The 21484-nt window shown below is 51.0% G+C and overlaps 1 protein-coding gene across 5 annotated transcripts in view; it reads left to right on the top strand.

Moving 5' to 3' along the window:
• Nucleotides 1–21484, top strand: part of ect2l (epithelial cell transforming 2 like) — a 66994-nt gene that overhangs the window by 34812 nt on the left and 10698 nt on the right. For 4 of the 5 annotated variants that reach the window (XM_085979274.1, XM_085979270.1, XM_085979283.1 and 1 more), the window contains 5 exons: nucleotides 1677–1859; nucleotides 3322–3425; nucleotides 10567–10656; nucleotides 14423–14637; nucleotides 15761–15908. In XM_085979274.1, the coding sequence (XP_085835400.1) occupies nucleotides 1677–1859; nucleotides 3322–3425; nucleotides 10567–10656; nucleotides 14423–14637; nucleotides 15761–15908 (740 nt within the window). The remainder of the gene's footprint in view (nucleotides 1–1676; nucleotides 1860–3321; nucleotides 3426–10566; nucleotides 10657–14422; nucleotides 14638–15760; nucleotides 15909–21484) is intronic. The other variant, XM_085979271.1, reaches the window with a different exon arrangement.

The raw sequence follows: 21484 nt of genomic DNA, 5'->3' as shown, positions 1-21484 counted from the left end.
TACCTTAGACATTCGCTCCCTCCACCACCGGCGCACCGTGGCTGCAGCGACTCGCCAAGGCTTCTTTGGCAGCACCTTCCAAGCCGACAGCTTCCACCACCTAGAAGGACAAGGGCAGCAGGCGCATGGGCACGCCATCACCTCCAAGTTCCCCATCAAGTCACACACCATCCTGACTTCGAAATAATTCACCCAATCCTTCATCGTCTCTGGGTCAAAATCCTGGAACTCCCTCCCTAACAGCACTGTGGGAGCACCTTCACCACACGGACTGCAGCGGTTCAAGAAGGCGGCTCACCACCACCTTCTCGAGGGGCAACTAGGGATGGGCAATAAATGCTGGCCTTCCCAGCGACGCCCGCACCCCGAGAATAAATAATGAAAGGAAAGAGCTGTGACGTCCGCTGTAAGGACACCTTTAGCTAACAAGCAGGGTAGGGCTGACACAGCGAGTGGTGGTCCTGGTCAGCTGTAGTCTCAAACCTGCCTCCACCTCCTTCCGGCCATGCTGCCACGCTGAATAACAGTGGCAAACACCTCGCAGCCACCTAATAATGTGTCCCTTTCACGTTGTTTTAGCACCCCCCTCTCCCCCTCCCGCCTTGGCAAAGACTACCGATGAGTTGAAATGCCTGTTTGAGGTTACAGGGTGCAGGGATTTTAGTCCCCCATGTTCTGACACTCTGTCCCACATATTATGGGCCTTGGCCCTTCAGCTTTGGTTTCTCAATATGAAAGCAGGTGAACAGCAACTTGCATTTATATAGCGCCTTTCACGTCCCCAGGGCGCTTCACAGGAGCGTAATCAGCCAAAAACTGACCCCGAGCCACATGAGGAGATATTAGGACAGGTGACCAAAAGCTTGGTCAAAGAGGGAGGCTTTAAGGGGCGTCTTAAAGGAGAGAGAGAGGTAGCGAGGCGGAGAGGTTTAGGGAGGGAATTCCACAGCTTAGCAAGCCACTCAAGGGCAATTGGGGATGGGCAATAAATGCTGGCCTAGCCAGCTACGCCCACATCCAGTGAACGAATAAAAAAAACACTGGAGCAAGCACTGAATAACAGGCTTGTCATGAAGTAAGTTTTATGAGAAACTGGAGACAGTCTTTCAACAACTTGTATTTATGTAGTAAAACGTCCCGAGGCGCTTCACAGGAGCGATTATCAGACAAAATTTGACACCAGGCCACATAAGGAGATATGGTCATCTGTCATCTGTGCAAAGAAGTAGGTTTTTAAGGAGCGTCTCAAAGGAGGAGAGAGAGGCGGAGAGGTTTAGGGAGGGAATTCCAGAGCTTAGGGCCCAGGCAGCTGAAGGCACGGCCGCCAATGGTGGAGCGATTATAATCGGGGATGCGCAAGAGGCCAGAATTGGAGGAGCGCAGAGATCTCGGAGGGTTGTAAGGATGGAGGAGGTTACAGAGATAGGGAGGGGGGCGAGGCAGTGGAGGGATTTGAACACGAGGATGAGAATTATAAAATGGAGGCGATCGGGGGCCGGTAACCAGTGTCGGTCAGCGAGCACAGGGGCAATGGGCGAACGGGGCTTGGCGCGAGTCAGGACACGGCGCGAGTCAGGACACGTGAGCATTCACTCAGTGCGCTACCGTTGACGCGCGTTAATAATCCTCGAGTTTCTCTGGCGGTACAGTTGAGTGTTTGCTCTGTTGGCTATCAGTCCTCAGCGAGTGGCTGTGGGCGCGCGAGGGCCCGGCCCCCCCAGCCATGTACTTCAACGAGGAGAAGCTGCAGGCATGGAGCAGGACGGCGCAGGCACAGGAGGAGGTCCTGAGGACTGTGCGCAGGCAGATGAGGCCGTATGTCAGGCGCCTGCAGAGAGACGTCGGTGGGAGGATGACCGGTAGGATTTCAAACACATTTTATTCCTCGTTGTCTGCTAAATTTTTAAATACTTGTACAGTTGCCAGGGATGGTTTTAGCTAATCTTGATAAGCAGACATTATAATTTGCCCGGCGAAAATCTCACCAGCTCCCTTGTACGTAATCGCCGGGCTCACTCCCTCCCGGAATGCCGGCAGTCCCTGTTTGGAATCCAGTGGCACTCTGAAAGGAATTATGGAAATTGAAGTGAAAGTGTACTGTAGAGATTTCACACTTACTAAATCTTCACTATTTCTGTTTTTCTTTTTCTCCTTCTCCAGTTTCCTCTTTCTCTACTTTTCTCTAATTCCCTAGCATCTTCTTTTTACCCTCCTTACCTCTTTCCATTCCTCCCTTTCCCTTTTTTTGTTCTTTTCCTCTCTCTTGCCCTCTTATTTTTTTTTAAAGACTATCCTGTTATTTCCTTTACCCTTCTTTCGCTCTCCTGACCCCTTTATTTTCCCCTTCCCTCCGTCCCTTGTCTCACTCAGTTCCTCTTTCCCCCTTACTCTCCTTTCCCTGAGCACCATAACTTGCAGTCAGTGTGTGCAACTTCTGAAACTTGAGTTAATATTGGCCCAGAAATTCGGGTCGGAGGCTTCCCGCGGGTGCAAGCCCCCGACCTGCACTTACCTTGCACGCCGGCCATTGAGCTGTGGGCCCGCGTTGGATTCCGATCCTGGGCCTCCTCCAACTGCCGGCGTGCAGTGCTTGTGTATCCCAGGGGCGCAGTCAGTTCGATGCGTCCCCTGGGATCACGTGGGCCATGGAGAGCCAATGGTAGCAGGAAATGCTTCATTCATAAATTTGACAGGAAGACCTGTCAAACCTATAAATACTATAAGCCCCAAAACATCACTAAATCTTCAAATAATTTTTTTTTTAAATCACATTTTTAAAATAACTATAAATTACATAAAATAACTATTTTAAACTATAATTTTAATTTTCGAAAAAATTAATTACAGTTTCTAACGGGGCTAAAAATAAACTTACCTTTCTTTAAAGTATTTAAAAATAATAAACCTATGGAAAAAATGTTTTAATTTTACTTAATTCACCACTTACCTTGTTAAAAGCTGGCCTTGTGCCTGCTTTTTAAAAGTGTAGCTGCTGGAGACTTACCCTCCCGGAGAAACCTGCAAAAAAACCCAGAAGTTCCAGGCGTACGCGCTGCCTCTCCGGCGCACGCGTTCGACCTCTGAACCCCTTCTTTTAAGGGAACGGAAGTTCCGGTTTCCCGCGCATGTGCAGTGCGTGCACGAAACCGGCACTTTCGTTGGGCCCTACGCGTGAGTACCCAGTGCGTACTCACCCGCGGGGACCCGAAGTTCTGGCCCATTGTGTCACATATATCAGTGCGGGTGAGAGGTTTAAAACCTGACGCAGGTTTAGGCCGGTCCTGGTGTGCAGTGTAACTTGTGCACTTTATTTACCTATAGGGCAGCTAATGTTTGACTCAATGAGTGCAGCTAAGGTCCGGGAGAACCAAGAAACTGCTCGAGCTTTAACTGAAGGACTGACCATAACGTCAAGTGACAAACGGGTAAGTGGAAGTGAAAGCAACCTGTTGTTTCCTTGGCGATACGATTAGAATGGTACCAGGGATGAGGGACTTCAGTTATGCGGAGAAACTAGAGAAGCTGGGATTGTTCTCCTTCGAGCAGAGATGGTTAAGGGGAAGATTTAATAGAGGTGTTCAAAATTATGCGGGATTTTCATAGAGTAAATAAGGAGAAACTGTTTCCACTGGCGGGAGTGTCGGTAACCAGAGATCATAGATTTCAGATAAAATCTTGGCAAAAGAAACATAAAAACATAGAAAAATAGGAGCAGGAGTCGGCCATTCGGCCCTTCGAGCCTGCTCCGCCATTCAATATGATCATGGCTGATCCTCTATCTCAATACCATATTCCTGCTCTCTCCCCATAGCCCTTGATGCCTTTAGTGTCTAGAAATCTATCTATCTCCTTCTTAAATATATTCAGTGACTTGGCCTCCACAGCCTTCTGTGGTAGAGAATTCCACAGGTTCACCACCCTCTGAGTGAAGAAATTTCTCCTCATCTCAGTCCTAAATGTCCTACCCCGTATCCTGAGACTGTGACCCCTCGTTCTAGACCCCCCAGCCAGGGGAAACATCCTCCCTGCATCCAGTCTGTCCAGCCCTGTCAGAATTTTATACGTTTCAATGCGATCCCCTCTCATTCTTCTAAACTCTAGTGAATACAGGCCTAGTCGACCCAATCTCTCCTCATACGACAGTCCTGCCATCCCAGGAATCAGTCTGGTGAACCTTTGCTGCACTCCCTCTATGGCAAGTATATGCTTTCTTAGGTAAGGAGACCAAAACTGCGCACAGTACTCCAGGTGTGGTCTCACCAAGGCCCTGTATAACTGTAGTAAGACATCCTTGCTCCTGTACTCAAATCCTCTTGCAATGAAGGCCAACATACCATTTGCCTTCCTAACTGCTTGCTGCACCTGCATGTTTGCTTTCAGTGACTGGTGTACAAGGACACCCAGGTCCCTTTGTACATCAGCATTTCCCAATCTATCACCATTTAAATAATACTCTGCCTTTCTGTTTTTCCTACCGAAGTGGATAACTTCACATTTATCCACGTGATACTGCATCTGCCATGTATTTGCCCACTCACTCAACTTGTCTAAATCGCCTTGAAGCCTCTGCATCCTCCTCACAACTCATAGTCCCACCTAGTTTCGTGTTGTCAGCAAACTTGGAAATATTACATTTGGTTCCCTCATCCAAATCATTGATATATATTGGCCCAGAAATTAGGTTCGGGGGCTTGCCGCGCGTGCAAGCCCCCGATGTGCACTTACCCGGCGCGCCGACAGCTGAAGCCTGGGCCTGCTTGGAATGCCAGTCACTGGCCCGGTTCAGCTTTCGGCGCGCTGTGCTTGCCTGATCCAGCGGCGTAGTTAATTCGATGTGCTGGCTGGGATCAGGTGAGCACTGGGCAGCCAATCAGGGGAGGGAAAACTTCATTCATGAGTTTGATAGTAAGAACTGTCAAACTCATGAAAACTACGGGCGCCCAAAACACTACTTAAACTTTAAATAAAATTTTAAAAAAAATCCCACTAATTAAATGAACTATAAATAACTTTAAAAAAAACTATTTTAAACAATTATTCAAATTAAAAAAAAAAAATTTTTTTTTTTTAAAAAATCTGGTCTAAAAATACACTTACCTTACTGTAAAGTCCTTAAAAACAATAAAGCTGTGGAAAAAATGTTATAATTTTAAATAATAGACCACTTACCTTAAAGAATCAAGTCCTTACGCCTCCTTTTTACATTTCTAAAAAGTTGAGGCCCTTACACACGGGCAAACCTGTCAAAAAGAAGAAAGTTCAACGCGTGCACGCAGAGTCCTGTGCGCACGCGTTGGACCTCTGAACCCCTTGGAGGAAATGCCGGTTTCCCGCGCATACGCTGTGCATGCTGAAATCCGGCACTTCCAACGGGCCCACGCGTGAGTACCCCGTCCGTACTCACACGTTGGGACCGGAATTACTGGGCCAATGTGAATAGAGCCAGAGGGGAGTTGAGAATTTTTCTACACAACGAGTTGTTGTGATCTGGAACGCACTGCCTGAAAGGGCGGTGGAAGCAGATTCAATAGTAACTTTCAAAAGGGAATTGAATAAATAATTGAAATTTTGCAGGGCAATGGGGAACGAGCAGGGGGGAGTGGGACTAATTGAATAGCTCTTTCAAAGAGCTGGCACAGTCACGATGGGCCGAATGGCCTCCTTTTACATTATATACAATTGTTTATTGCCAGATGATGGCCTTACGTGAGTCAGCCAGTGGCTCAGTGGGCAGCACTCTCGCCTCTGAGTCAGAAGGTTGTGGGTTCAAGTCCCACTCCAAGGACTTGAGCACATAATCTAGGCTGACGCTCCAGTGCAGTGCTGAGGGAGTGCTGCACTGCCGGATGAGACGTTAAACTGAGGCCTCGTCTGCTCTCTCAGGTGGACGTAAAAGATCCCACGGCACTATTTCGAAGAAGAGTAATATTTATTACTAAAACAGATTATCTGGTCATTTTCACATGGCTGTATGTGGGAGTTTGTTGTGTGCAAATTGGCTGCCACATTTCCAACAATGACTACGCTTCAAAAATACTTAATTGGCTGTAAAGCGCTTTGAGACACCTGGTGGTCGTGAAAGGCGCTGTATAAATACAAGTCTTTCTTATAGTTCAGGAGTACGCTCTGTGGGTGACGATTTTCGGGCTGTCACCAGGCTACTTGGGCTGAAATACTGGGTGCTAGTGGCCCCTAAAAGAGGCAATCCTGGGCTTAACAAATGTTTAACATCAGATCTAGCACCTTTGGATCCTGAAATTCCCAAAGGCGGAACAGGACTGGTCCCCGTCTCTTGCCTTCAGACCTGACACTGTCCGAAATTCTAGGGCCGGGAGGTCAAAACTGTTTAAAAACCTTTATTTTCTTTTTCCGCTGGTTTCAGCAATGTGATCAATCACTCTCTGAATTTTGTAACTGCCCCCCACGCCCCCCCCCTCCAATGAGCTAATAGGATTTTCCAGTGTTAGTGTGACACACTGTGAGTCTCCCATGTCTGTCTGCTGCTTGATCGCTGCAATCAAGCACTGGCTATCCTCTTTGCCTTCTCGCGAACCTCGCATTGGCACTGGCAGCAGGGCTCCCACTGGCACTGGGGGCGGGGCTGTCACTGGCACTCTCACTGGCACTGGGGGTGGGGCTCTCACTGGCACTGGGGCAGGGCTCTCACTGGCACTGGCGGCGGGGCTGTCACTGGCACTGGGGGTGGGACTGTCACTGGCACTGGTGGCGGGGCTGTCGCTGGCACTGGGGGTGGGACTGTCACTGGCACTGGGGCAGGGCTCTCACTGGCACTGGCGGCAGGGCTGTCACTGGCACTGGGGGTGGGACTGTCACTGGCACTGGTGGCAGGGCTCTCACTGGCACTGGTGGCGAGGCTCTCACTGGCACTGGTGGCGAGGCTCTCACTGGCACTGGCGGCAAGGCTCTCTCTGGCACTGGTGGCGGGGCTCTCACTGGCACTGGGGGCAGGGCTCTCACTGGCACTGGGGGCAGGGCTCTCACTGGCACTGGTGGCGGGGCTCTCACTGGCACTGGCGGCGAGGCTCTAACTGGCACTGGGGGCAGGGCTCTCACTGGCACTGGGGGCAGGGCTCTCACTGGCACTGGTGGCGGGGCTCTCACTGGCACTGGCGGCGGGACTCTCACTGGCACTGGTGGCGGGGCTCTCACTGGCACTGGCGGCAAGGCTCTCTCTGGCACTGGTGGCGGGGCTCTCACTGGCACTGGGGGCAGGGCTCTCACTGGCACTGGGGGCAGGGCTCTCACTGGCACTGGTGGCGGGGCTCTCACTGGCACTGGCGGCGGGACTCTCACTGGCACTGGTGGCGGGGCTCTCACTGGCACTGGCGGCAAGGCTCTCTCTGGCACTGGTGGCGGGGCTCTCATTGGCACTGGCGGCAAGGCTCTCTCTGGCACTGGTGGCGGGGCTCTCACTGGCACTGGTGGTGGGGCTCGCACTGGCGGCGGGGCTCTCACTGGCACTGGTGGTGGGGCTTTCACTGGCGACGAGGCTCTCACTGGCACTGGTGATGGGGCTGGCACTGGTGGCGGGGCTCTCGCTGGCACTGGTGGTGGGGCTTGCACTGGCACAAAGCTCTCACTGGCACTGGTGGTGGGGCTTGCACTGGCAACGAGGCTCTCACTGGCACTGGCGGCAGGGCTCACACTGGCACTGGGGGCGGGGCTCTCACTGGCACTGGTGGCGGGGCTGTCACTGGCACTGGAGGTGGGACTGGCACTGGTGGCGGGGCTCTCACTGGCACTGGTGGTGGGGCTCGCACTGGCGGCAGGGCTCTACTGGTACCGGGGGCGGGGCTCTCACTGGCACTGGCGGCGGGGCTGTCACTGGCACTGGGGGTGGGACTGTCACTGGCACTGGTGGCGAGGCTCTCACTGGCACTGGTGGTGGGGCTCGCACTGGCAGCAGGACTCTCTCTGGCACTGGCGGCGGGGCTCTCACTGGCACTGGTGGCGAGGCTCTCACCGGAACTGGTGGTGGGGTCGCACTGGCGGTGCGGCTCTCACTGGCACTGGTGGCGGGGCTCTCACTGGCACTGGCAGCAGGGCTCTCTCTGGCACTGGCGGCGATGCTCTCACTGGCACTGGGGCAGGGCTCTCACTGGCATTGGGACTGGCACTGGGCAAGGCTCACTGGGGGCGGGGCTCTCACTGGCACTGGGGGCGAGACGCTCACCAGCACTGGCGGCGGGGTTCTCACTGGCACTGGCAGCAGGACTCCCACTGGAACTGGCGGCGGGGCTCTCACTGGCACTGGCGAAGAGGCTCTCACTGGCACTGTTGGTGGGGCTCTCACTGGCACTGGTGGTGGGGCTTGCACTGGCAGCAGGGCTCTCGCACTGAGGCTCTCACTGGCACTGGCACTGGCGACGAGGCTCTCACTGGCACTGGCGGTGAGGCTCTCATTGGCACTGATGGCGGGGCTCTCACTGGCACTGACAGCAGGACTCTCAATGGCACTGGTGGCAGGGCTCTCACTGGCACTGGCAGCGGGACTCTCATGGCACTGGGGCAGGGCTCTCACTGATGGTGGGACTGGCACTGGCGGCGGGGCTCTCACTGGCACTGGGGATGGGGCTCTCACTGGCACTGGGGCGGGGCTCTCACTGGCACTGGGCGCAGGGCTCTCACTGGCACTGGTACTGTCACTGGGGGCGAGGCTCTCACTGGCACTGGGGCGGGGCTTTCACTGGCACTGGCGGGGCTCTCACTGGCACTGGGGGCGGGACTCTCACTGGCACTGGTGGCAGTGCTCTCACTGGCACTGGGGCAGGACTCTCACTGGCACTGGTGGCAGTGCTCTCACTGGCACTGGGGCAGGACTCTCACTGGCACTGGGGGCAAGGCTCTCACTGGCACTGGAGGCAGGGCTCTCACTGGCACTGGTGGCGGGGCTCCCACTGGTACTGGTGGTGGGACTCTCACTGGCACTGGGTGCGAGACTCTCACCGGCACTGGGGGCGGGGCTCTCACTGGCACTGGGTGCGAGACTCTCACCGGCACTGGGAGCGGGGCTCCCACTGGTACTGGTGGCAGGACTCTCACTGGCACTGGGTGCGAGACTCTCACTGGCACTGGTGGCGGGGCTCTCACTGGCACTGGATGCGAGACTCTCACCGGCACTGGGGGCGGGGCTCTCACTGGCACTGGGTGCGAGACTCTCACTGGCACTGGTGGCGGTGCTCTCACTGGCACTGGGCTCTCACTGGCACTGGGGGCAGGGCTCTCACTGGCACTGGGGGCAAGACTCTCACTGGCACTGGGGGCAGGGCTCTCACTGGCACTGGGGGCGAGACTCTCACCGGCACTGGGGGCAAGGCTCTCACTGGCACAGGTAGCAGGGCTCTCAATGGTACTGGCGGCTGGGCTCTCACTGGCACTGGGGGCAGGGCTCTCACTGGCACTGGGGGCGGGGCTCCCACTGGCACTGGTGGCGGGACGCCCACTGTCACTGGGGGCAGGGCTCTCACTGGCACCCGGGGCAGGGCTTTCACTGGCACTGGCGACGGGGCTCGCACTGGCACTGGCGGCGGGACTCTCACTGGCACTGGCGGCGGGGCTGTCACTGGCACTGGTGGCGGGGCTCTCACTGGGGCTAATATTTATACCTCAACCAACATCATTAAAACAGATGATCCGGCCATTATCACATTGCTGTTTGTTGGAGCTTGCTGTGCGCAAATTGGCTTTTAAAAAAATATTTGTTTGTGGGATCTGGGTGTCGCTGGCAAGGCCAGGATTTATTGCCCATCCCTAGTTGCCCTTGAGAAGGTGGTGGTGAGCCGCCTTCTTGAACCGCTGCAGTCCGTGTGGTGAAGGTGCTCCCACAGTGCTGTTAGGGAGGGAGTTCCAGGATTTTGACCCAGCGACGATGAAGGATTGGCGATATACCTCCAAGTCAGGATGGTGTGTGACTTGGAAGGGAACTTGGAGGTGGTGGTGTTCCCATGCGCCTGCTGCCCTTGCCCTTCTAGGTGGAAGAGGTCGCGGGTTTGGGAGGTGCTGCCGAAGAAGTCTTGGTGAGCTGCTACAGTGCATCTTGTAGATGGTACACACTGCAGCCACGGTGCACCGGTGGTGGAGGGAGTGAATGTTTAAGATGGTGGATGGGGTGCCAATCAAGCGGGATGGTGTCGAGCTTCTTGAGTGTTGTTGGAGCAGCACTCATCCAGGTAAGTGGAGAGTGACATGAATCTTGTCATTCATGTGGAAATGACTTATGAAATAATACTGGGCGGCCTGCTGGTGGCGCTGTCCAGGGAGAGTATAAATACTCGGGCATGGGCCCAGCTTGCTCAGGACATTCTTTAACAGGAACTAGTGAAGGACACAACTGGATCTCCATGTTGAAAAACAGTTGATTAAAGCCTTGTTTAATACTTAGACCAAGTGCCTAGTAGTTTTCTTACATCAGAGAATATTCTACTGTGGGAACGGGAGTCTCCAGGGGCCCCTGTGGAGCCAAACCCCGGCACAAGCCTTCAGGACAGCAATGGAGACCCCCCGTCACTTAAACGTGTCGGTTTTCTCTCTCCTTTTCCCCGGCAGGAAGGTGAAGCGGCAGAAGCCGGGAGCGTGGAGCAAGCCTCTCAGCACCTTCAGAGGCATGAAGAGACCTTCCAGGAGCAGATCCACCTGGTGAGTCCTCATACTGAGCAGTCAACACCTGGCCTTGGGGTGTGTGTGGATATTGTGTTCAATTTGCAATGGTGAGGTGGAGGGCAGTTTGCTGATCAAACATTCTAGTGTGGTATAGACCGTGAGACTCACGTTTTAAATTGTTGTCTCAGCTGGTTGGGAACGTAGGGGTGCGACGTGCAACAACAACAACAACTTGCATTTATATAGCGCATTTAACCTTGTAAAACCTTGTCCCAAGATGCTTCACAGGAGCGTTCTCAAACCCGAGCCACATAAGGAAATATTAGGACATAAGCTTGGTCAAAGAGGTAGGTTTAGGGAGGGAATTCCAGAGCTTTGGGCCCAGGCAGCTGAAGGCACGGCCACCAATGGTGGAGCGATTAAAATCAGGGCGGCGCAAGAGGCCAGAATTGGAGGAGCGCAGAGATCGCGGAGGGTTGTGGGGCTGGAGGAGGTTACAGAGATAGGGAGGAGGGGTGGGGGGACGAGGCCATGGAGGGATTTGAAAACAAGGATCAGAATTGCAAAGTGAAAGCACAAAGCTGGACGGGTTAACTTCTCCACGAGGCTTAATGTTTAACTGTATCGCGAGGGCTGGGGAGATGGTGGCCGTAGGGGGGGATTTATTATCCCACGGTGGACAGTAAACCATACAATCATACAGTATAGAAACATAGAAACATAGAAGATAGGAGCAGGAGTAGGCCATTCGGCCCCTCGAGCCTGCTCCGCCATTCAATGCGATCATGGCTGATCATCCAAATTCAGTACCCGGTCCCTGCTTTCTCCCCATACCCCTTGATCCCTTTAGCCTTAAGAAATATATCCAACTCCTTCTTGAATATATTTAATGTATTGGCCTCTACTGCCTTCTGTGGTAGAGAATTCCACAGGTTCACCACTCTCTGGGTGAAGAAATTCGTCCTAATTTCTGTCCTAAATGGCCTACCCCTTATCCTTAGACTGTGACCCCTGGTTCTGGACTCCCCGACCATCGGGAACATCCTTCCAGCATCTAGTCTGTCCAGTCCTGTCAGAATTTTATAAGTTTCAATGAGATCCCCTCTCATTCTTCTAAACTCCAGCGAGTACAAGCCCAATCGACCCAATCTTTCCTCATATGTCATTCCTGCCATCCCAGGTATCAGCCTGGTGAATCGTCGCTGAACTCCTTCCATGGCAAGAACATCCTTCCTCAGATAAGACGACCAAAACTGCACACAATACTCAAGATGTGGTCTTACCAAGGCCGTGTACAACTGCAGCAAGGCATCCTTGTTCCTGTACTCGAATCCTCTCGCTATGAAGGCCAACATACCATTTGCCTTCTTAACCGCCTGCTGCACCTGCATGCTTACCTTCAGCGACTGGTGCACAAGGACACCCAGGTCTCGTTGCACTTCCCCTTCTCCCAATCTATTGCCGTTCAGATAATAATCTGCCTTCCTGTTTTTGCCACCAAAGTGGATAACCTCACATTTATCCACGTTATATTGCATCTGCCATGCTTTTGCCCAATCACCCAACAGAAGAAGAAGCAATCGTGCCCATGTCGGCTCTTTGAAAGAGCTCTCCAATTAGTCCCACTCCCCTGCTCTTTCCCCAGAGCCCTGCACATTTTTCCTTTTCAAGTATTTTTACCAATTCCCTTTTGAAAGTTACTATTGAATCTGCTCCCATCGCCCATTCAGGCAGCCCATTCCAGATCACAACAACTTGCTGTGTTAAAAAATCATTCTCCTCCACTCCCCCCGGGTTCATTTGCCAATTATGTTAAATCTGGTTACTGACCCTCCTCCCAGTGGACACAGTTTCTCCCCATCTACTTTATCGAAACTCTGTCTATTCAATCAAAACCAAAATAATGGAGGCTTGTGTGATGCACAAAAGACTTAATACACAATCTAGGAGAATCACTTGCGCAGAACTTTTCCGAGGGAGAGAGTGAGTGAGAGAGAGATTGTAGTGTATGTACCTTGAAGAAGGAACTATATTCTGCAGCCCCTGTATACTGCAGTACCAGTAGTGACCACCCCTGTATATAAGCCCATGTAGTAACTTTGTATAGTAGTTCCAGTTTTGTCTCCATTCAGTAAACACCTGTTATAACCAACTTCTGCAGTCCGTGTCTCAATTACACACGGACATTGCAGAGATAAAGGGGTGAAGTAGTGTATGCGACAGGGTAGATTGATCGTAGACTGTGGAAGCTGGGAGATTGATGGGCCAATTGGCTGTTTTGGGTTTCCATGGTTTCCAATGTTCCTCACATCCCATAATAATGCTCTATCAGAACAGGTATAATGATTGAGATTTCGAGGCTACGCCTCCAGAGCAGAGCCTTGCAAGCAGTGAGCAGGAGGTCGGAGAATTGGGGAGACACTGTTACAGCCCGACCTCCGACCCGCGCTGGGAGCTGAAGCCCTACAGGTCCAGCCCCGTAGTGGCACAACCTTTGACCTTTAGACAGCAAGTCACTTGCCTGGATGAGTGCAGCTCCACCAACACTCAAGAAGCTCGACACCATCCAGGACAAAGCAGTCGCTTGATTGGCACCCCATCCACCACCTTAAACATTCACTCCCTCCACCACCGGCGTACCATGGCTGCAGTGTGTACCATCTACAAGATGCACTGCAGCAACTCGCCAAGGCTTCTTCGACAACACCTCCCAAACCCGCGACCTCTACCACCTAGAAGGACAAGGGCAGCAGGTGCATGGGAACACCGCCATCTCCAAGTTCCCCTCCAAGTCACATTCCATCCTGACTTGGAAATATATCGCCGTTCTTTCATTGTCGCTGGGTTAAAATCCTGGAACTCCCTCCCTAACAGCACTGTGGGAGTACCTTCACCACACGGACTGCAGTGGTTCAAGAAGGCGGCTCACCACCACCTTCTCAAGGGTAACTAGGGATGGACAATAAATGCTGGTCTTGCCAGCGATGCCCGCATTCAGAGAAATTGTGGCCCCTACGGATGCGTACATGCCCATAAGTGCCGCAAGTTCCAGGTTTTCACGCACGAAACGCATGCGCGAAAACCCGGAAATTGCGCTCTGTCAAGAATCTTCTTGACGGATCGTAGCCATCCCCGGGAAGAGGGCCTCCGCGGGCGGAGTGTTGGGCTATTTGCCCAACTCCTGCCCAGCGAATGCCGGTGAAATTCTTACACCTGCTAAAAGCAGGCTTAAGGCCTGCTCGTACCAGCATAAGAGTTTGAATGAATATAAAAATAATTTTTTTTCAATTATTTCAACATTAAAACACCTGTAAGGTTATTTTTAGCCCCTTTAAAACATTAAAATTTATTTTTCAAAAAGTTACATTTTTGTTTTAAATGCTTATATTGTATTTTAATTAATTTTAAATATGTAATTTTTTTGTATTTATTTATTTGTTTCGTTAATCTGTTTTTTATGGGATCCCCATTCATGCTCATGGGCTTGACGAAAATACGGAATCCCCATGAGCATGAATGGGGATCCCCCTGTTTTCATTGGTTGGGCCGGGCCCACGTGATCCCTGGGATGCTTGCGAACCGCCTGTGCCCCTGGGATATGTGGGCCTCTGCGCACATCTACGTTCAGGAGCGCGAGTCTCCGAGGATCCCGGACCACCAGGAATGCTCGTAGTTTTTTTGCCGCTCGGAGGCATCCGCCCGCGGGAAGCTTCCGACCGCAAATTCAGGCCCAATATTTTTTAATAATCAGCCTTTATTTTCCACCGGACACTTACCCTTTGACCTTTCCCGCTCTTTTTAGAACAGAATGCTGCTTGCTGACTTTGTGGAGAAACGGACGCAGATCGCCAGGGAGACCGCGTCGAGCGAGCGAGATTACGTGCAGACCCTGGTGATCGCAAAGGACCTTTACTGGGCTCCGCTGAGGGCAGCCCTGGCTTCCAACCGAGCAATCCTGAGCGCTGCCAACATCCACAGCATCTTCTCCGACATCATGTCGATCCTGGACCTCAACAGGTTTTCAACCAACACTTTTATTGTGAGGGGTAGCGGCAGGTTATCAGACTCACACCATGACGCAAAGGGCAAAAGAGTGGGAGCCGGTGTGCCAGTGCCTTGAGTGGGTGCTGCCGAGCGTAGTGACTCACCAACCAAATGCACCATCTCACCTAGCAGATTTAAGGCCCACATTATTCTCTATATAAACCCCCCGAACCCCTCGATTAGATTCCAGCCTGTAACTCATTCCCGGGTATCCAATATTCTCTATATAAACCCCCCGAACCCCTCGATTAGATTCCAGCCTGTAACTCACTCCTGGGTATCCATTATTCTATATATAAACCATCTGAACCCCTCGATTAGATTCCAGCCTGTAACTCACTCCCAGGTATCCATTATTCTATATATAAACCATCTGAACCCCTCGATTAGATTCCAGCCTGTAACTCACTCCTGGGTATCCATTATTCTATATATAAACCATCTGAACCCCTCGATTAGATTCCAACCTGTAACTCACTCCTGGGTATCCATTATTCTATATATAAACCCCCCGAACCCCTCGATTAGATTTCAGCCTGCAACTCATTATCGGGTATCCAATATTCTCTATATAAACCCCCTGAACCCCTCGATTAGATTCCAGCCTGTAACTCACTCCCGGGTATCCATTATTCTATATATAAACCACCCAAACCCCTTGATTATATTCCAGCCTGTAACACACTCCAGGGTATCCATTATTATATATTTAACCCCCCCCCCCCGAACCCCTCGATTAGATTCCAGTCTGTAACTCACTCCCGGTTATCCATTATTCTATATATAAACCATCTGAACCCCTCGATTAGATTCCAGTCTGTAACTCACTCCCGGGTATCCATTATTATTCTATATATAAACCACCCGAACCCCTTGATTTGATTCCAGCCTGTAACTCACTCCCGGGTATCAATTATTCTATATATAAACCCCCTGAATCCCTCGATTAGATTCTGGCCTGTAACTCACTCCCGGGTAACCATTATTCTATATATAAACACCCCGAACCCCTCGAGTAGATTCCAGTCTGTAACCCCCTGTTAGCCACATGCTTTTCCCATTCTGATAACAATGGTTGTTGTGCTGAATGTTGCAGGGATTTATTGGGGGACCTGACCGACCGTCTCAGTGAGTGGGGTCCGTCACAGTGTCTGGGAGATGTCTTCGTCAAGTTCAGCACCAGACTGACGCATTACGCCAACTTCTTCAACAACTACGGTGTCATCCTGAAGATCATCGATAAGGTGCGAGTCCATTTAGGAGATTAGCGTGCAAAATTAAGGCACATGGGATTGGGGGCAAGGTATTGACTTGGATAGAGAACTGGTTGGCGGACAGAAAGCAAAGAGTTGGAATAAACGGGTCGTTTTCCGAGTGGCAGGCAGTGACTACTGGGGTACCGCAAGGATCGGTCCTAGGACCCCAGCTGTTCACAATATATATTAATGATCCGGACAAGGGAATTGGATGTAATATCTCCAAATTTGCAGACGACACAAAGCTGGGTGGGAGGGTATGCTGTGAGGAGGATGTCATGAAACTCCAGTACGATTTGGACAGGTTAGGTGATTGGGCAGAAACATGGCAAATGCACTATAATGTGGATAAATGTGAGGTTATCCACTTTGGTGGCAAAAACAGGAAGGCAGATTATTATTTGAATGGCAATAGATTGGGAGAAAAGGAAGTGCAAAGAGACCTGGGTGTTCTTGTGCACCAGTCACTGAAGGTAAACATGCAGGTGCAGCAGGCGGTTAAGAAGGCAAATGGTATGTTGGCCTTCGTAGCAAGAAGGTTCGAGTACAGGAACAAGGATGTCTTGCTACAGTTGTACAGGGCCTTGGTGAGACCGCACCTTGAGTATTGTGTGCAGTTTGGTCGCCTTATCTGAGGAAGGACGTTCTTGCCATGGAAGGAGTGCAGCGAACATTCACCAGGCTGATACCTGGGATGGCAGGAATGACGTATGAGAGATTGTGTCGATTGGGCTTATACTCACTGGAGTTTAGAAGATTGAGAGGGGATCTCATCGAAACCTATAAAATTCTGTCAGGCCTGGACAGACTAGATGCTGGAAGGATGTTCCCGATGGTCGGGGAGTCCAGAACCAGGGGTCATAGTCTAAGGATAAGGGGTAGGACATTTAGGACTGAAATGAGGAGGAATTTCTTCACCCAGAGAGTGGTGAACCTATGGAATTCTCTGCCACAGAGGGCAGTGGAGGCCAGTTCATTAAATATATTCAAGAAAGGGTTGGATATAGTTCTTAAGTCTAAAGGGATATGGGGAGAAGGCAGGGACAGGGTACTGAATTTGGATGATCAGCCATGATCTCATTGAGTGGCGGAATAGGCTCGAGGGGCCGAATGGCCTACTCCTGCTCCTATCTTCTATGTTTCTATGTATCTATGAGCAGGTGTTGTGAAGAACAGGCTCGCAAAGGGGACCTCACGCCAGCCATTTTCAGATGAAATTGTAATCCTGTCTTTTGAAATGCTTCACGTGCAAGACCCAAATTACCCAATAAACTCAGAGTCAGCAGCTCCTGAAATGACACACCAGTTACCAACCAACTCTGACCCCAATGGGCCAGAATTGGAGGCATTGGGTGCTGGTGCTTGACTATTTCATGAGTTAAACCGATCCTTTTAATGTGCCAAGACCCTCCAATGCTCTCAATCTAGATTCTTTCCTCTCCTCCAGGCGGCCTTGGCTTCCTCACTGGGCTAGAGAGCCGCAACCATCAGTCGCCTCGCCCCAGTGGCCGTTACGCATGTGGGAACCCTGAAGCCAAGTGATGGGGCGTAGGATGGGAACAAAGTGGGAGGTGGAGTCAGCTGCCACACTGTTTTTAAAATTCTCATCTTCCTTTTCAAATCCCTTCATGGCCTTGCACCCCCCACTCCCATCTCTGTGATCTCCTCCAGCCCTACAACCCTCCGAGATCTCTGCGCTCCTCCAATTCTGACCCCTTGCGCATCCCCGATTTTAATCACTCCACCAGTGGCGGCCGTGCCCTCAGCTGCCTGGGCCTTAAGCTCTGGAATTCCCTCCCTAAACCTCTCCACCTATTTCTGCACCTTTAAGATGCTCCTTAAAACCTACCTCCTCCTGACCTAATATCTCCTCATGTGGCTCGGTGTCAAATTTTGTTTGATAAACGCTCCTATGAAGCGCCTTGGGGCGTTTTACTACGTTAAAGATGCTATATAAATGCAAGTTGTTGTTGTTATTACTGTCTTGTGCCAGGGGTCTGTGAGCCAACCAGGATGTGTTCATAGGAACAGGAGGTTCAGCCCCTCGAGCCTGTTCCGCCATTCAATGAGATCGCGGCTGATCTGCACCACAACTCCATTTATCTGCCTTTGCTCCATATCCTCGATACCTTTACCTAACAAAAATGTTTTTGTCGATCTCCATCTTGAAAGCTCAATTGACCCCCAGCATCCACAGTCTTTTGGGGTGGGGGGGGATGTAATGATATCAGCAAATAGTGATGGTATTTGCCTGTTTGATTATTTATGCCTTACCAGCATCTTTGCCTGATTGATTACTTATGCCTGACCAGCAGAGGGCATGTGACAGAGACAAGCAGTTTAGTTTCACTTTCGTTTTAGATGGATCCCTAAGATGGTGTCTCCTGAAATGCTGTTAACTGAGTTGTAATACTTTAGATAAAAAGACATTCTCTTTCATAAATGTCTGGTCATTGAACCCACATACAAATCGATACAGGGGAGAGTTTCAGATTTCTATACCCCTTGCGTGAAAAAGAGTTTCCTGATTTTCCTCCTAAACGGCCTCGCTTTAATTTGAATGTTATTGCCCCCCCACCCTGGTTCCGGACTCCCCCACCAGAGGAAACCGTTTCTCCGCACCTAACCTACCGGATCATTTTAACATTTTTCAACACCTCGGTCTGGTCACCCCACAAGCTCCTACACTCGAGGGAACACGAGCCCAGTCTATGCGCGGCCGAGGGGGGGGAGATAAGGACGCTGCGTTGCTCAGCCCCGCGTCTAGTCTGAATGGTTCGGGCTCTTCCAGTGGCTGTTCAGCTTCTGTGCTTCTTGTCGCTAATGGGAAATGACAGCGAGATGACCCTTGAGAAGCAGGGGGTTGATGAGATTACAGTCAGACTCAGCGGTGCTGGTTCCTCCTAATGACTGCTGCTAATAGACCCATTTCTTTAGGACAGGAAGCAGCCTTTCAATTCCTCCAATATGTTACTTTATATTCGAGACAGATGCTGGTCTATTGGCTCAAAGGCTCCTTCTCATAGTCCTACAAGCCAGTCAAGTCCCAGGTTGGATCCCTGCTGAATGAGCCGTCCTGAACCGGGGGGCCACCAGTAGGGGCCACTCCGATCGGCTTCAGTGGCCCTGGACTAGGAAGGAGACTATCAGCCAGGGGAGACCAAACGCAGATTGGGTGACCGCTTTGCGGAACACCTCCGTTCAGTCCGCAAGGGTAACCCCGAGCTCCTGGCGGCCTGTCACTTTAATTCACCGCTCCACTCCCACTCAGACCTCACCGTCCTCGGGCTCTTGCATTGTTCCACGGAAGCTCAGCGTAAACTCGAGGAACAGCACCTCATCTTCCAATTAGGCACTTTACAGCCTTCTGGACTCAATATCGAGTTCAACATTTTCAGATCATAACCTCGGCCCCTATTACATTTTTATTTATATTTTTTATCCACACCTTTGTTTTGGTTTTCCCCCCCCTTTCCTTTTTTCTCTCTCCCACATGGCAGCTGTCTCCCATTCTGCCAGAACATTTCACACCTAATCTAGAGCCGTCTTTTGTCTCCACTAGTCCTATCACCATCTCGTCTCATTTTGAATACCTCTCAATGTCTCTTCACTTCTTTTGTTCTCTCCCAGCCCGACCTCTTAATCTATTTCATTTCCTGTGCCTCTTTAGTCTTGATAAAGGGTTTTGACCCGAAACGTTGACTCTAATTTCTCTCCACGGATGTTGCCTGGCCTGCTGAGTTTTTCCAGCATTTTCTGTTGTTATATCAGCCAGGGTTCCCGCTCCTGCCCTCGGAGAAGGTTAAAGGGAGACCTCTCCGTGATATACAAGATACTGAAGGGTTTTGATAGAGCAAATAGGGAGAAACTGTTTCCTCTGACTCCAGGGACTTGTGCACAAAAATCCAGGCTGACACTCCAGTGCAGTGCTGAGGGAGTGCGGCACTGTCGGAGGTGCCGTCTTTCAGATGAGACGTTAAACCGAGGCCCCGTCTGCCCTCTCAGGTGGATGTAAAAGATCCCGTGGCACTATTTCGAAGAACACAAGGGGCATGGGGCGAGAGCGGGAATATGGTATTGAGATAGAGGATCAGCCATGATCACATTGAATGGCGGAGCAGGCTCGAAGGGCCGAATGGCCTACTCCTGCTCCTATTTTTCTATGTTTCTAAGAGCAGGGGAGTTATCCCCGGTGTCCTGCCCAATAGTTATCCCTCAATCCACAGCACTAAAACAGATGATCTGGTTATCACCACGTTGCTGTTTATGGGATCTTGCTGTGCTCAAATTGGCCGCTGCATTTCCTACATTATAACAGTGAGACTCCACTTCAAAAAGTACTTCATTGGCTGTAAAGCTGTTTGGGACGTCCTGAGGTCGTGAAAGGCGCTATAGAAATGCAAGTCTTTTTTTTCTTTCTTTCTGGCGATTGGGTGGGTAACCAGAGGCCAGAGGTTTAACATAATTGCCAAAAAATTCCAGAGGTGAAACGAGGAGAATGTTTTTTCCACAGAGAGGGTTGTGAAGATCGGGAACGCACGGCCTGAAAAGGTGCTGGAAATCAGATTCCGTAGAGACTTTCAAAAGGCAATTGGACGTGTACTTGAAGAGGACTCACTTGCCAGGTTTTGGGGGAAAAAGCTCGAGTGTGGGACTAAATTGGACAGCACTTTTCAAAGAGCCGGCACAGGCCCAACGGGCCAAATGGCCTCTATCTGTGCTGTTAAGTTCTATGACTCAATGATTCCTGCTCACTATACAGCGAGTCTCCCTGGGAAGTGAGCGAGTGCAGGGGTCAGCTGTGGACAGCATGGTCTCAGATCTCCTGCCCCCAGTGGTCGGATGGCCTGACCACCACCATCAGGGCTCACACATGAAGAAGCATGGCGGTTTAAGGCACAGAAAGAGCCCAGTCACCTCATTGCGTCTCCGCCGGCCCTTTGCTAAAGCGATTCCAGCGCCCTTGCTCTCTCCCCATAGCTCTTCCGTCTTCCTCCGCATCAAATATTTATCCACTTTTCCCTCAATGGATACAACAAAGCATTCCATGCGCCAACAGCCTTTTGAGTAAAGAAATTTCTCCAAAACCTCTCTCTCTCTGCTTCTTAAACTGGCCATCACTGACTCCTCAACCAGGGGAAATAATCTTTCCCTATTCACCCTTCATTGTATTAAAAACCTCTATTAAAGATCGTGTCCAATTCTGGGCACCGCACTTATAAAATTCTAACAGGACTAGACAGACTAAATGCAGGAAGGATGTTCCTGATGGTCGGGGAGTCCAGAACCAGGGGTCACAGTCTAAGGATAAGGGGTAGGCCATTTAGGACAGAAATGAGGAATTTCTTCACCCAGAGAGTGGTGAACCTGTGGAATTCTCTACCACACAAGGCAGTTGAGACCAATTCATTAAATATATTCAAGGAGTTAGATATATTTCTTAAGGCTAAAGGGATCAAGGGATATGGGGAGAAAGCCTGGACTGGGTACTGAATTTGGATGATCAGCTATGATCTCATTAAATGGTGGAACAGGCTCAAGGGGCCGAATGGCCGACGCCTGCT

Source organism: Somniosus microcephalus, chromosome 3 (genome assembly GCF_052327205.1).
Source record: "Somniosus microcephalus isolate GS21.2 chromosome 3, FLI_Smic_1.0, whole genome shotgun sequence".
In the NCBI taxonomy this organism is placed as follows: domain Eukaryota; kingdom Metazoa; phylum Chordata; class Chondrichthyes; order Squaliformes; family Somniosidae; genus Somniosus; species Somniosus microcephalus.
The sequence above is the reverse complement of the archived record's forward strand: the minus strand, read 5'-3'. Positions and strand labels throughout refer to the sequence as shown.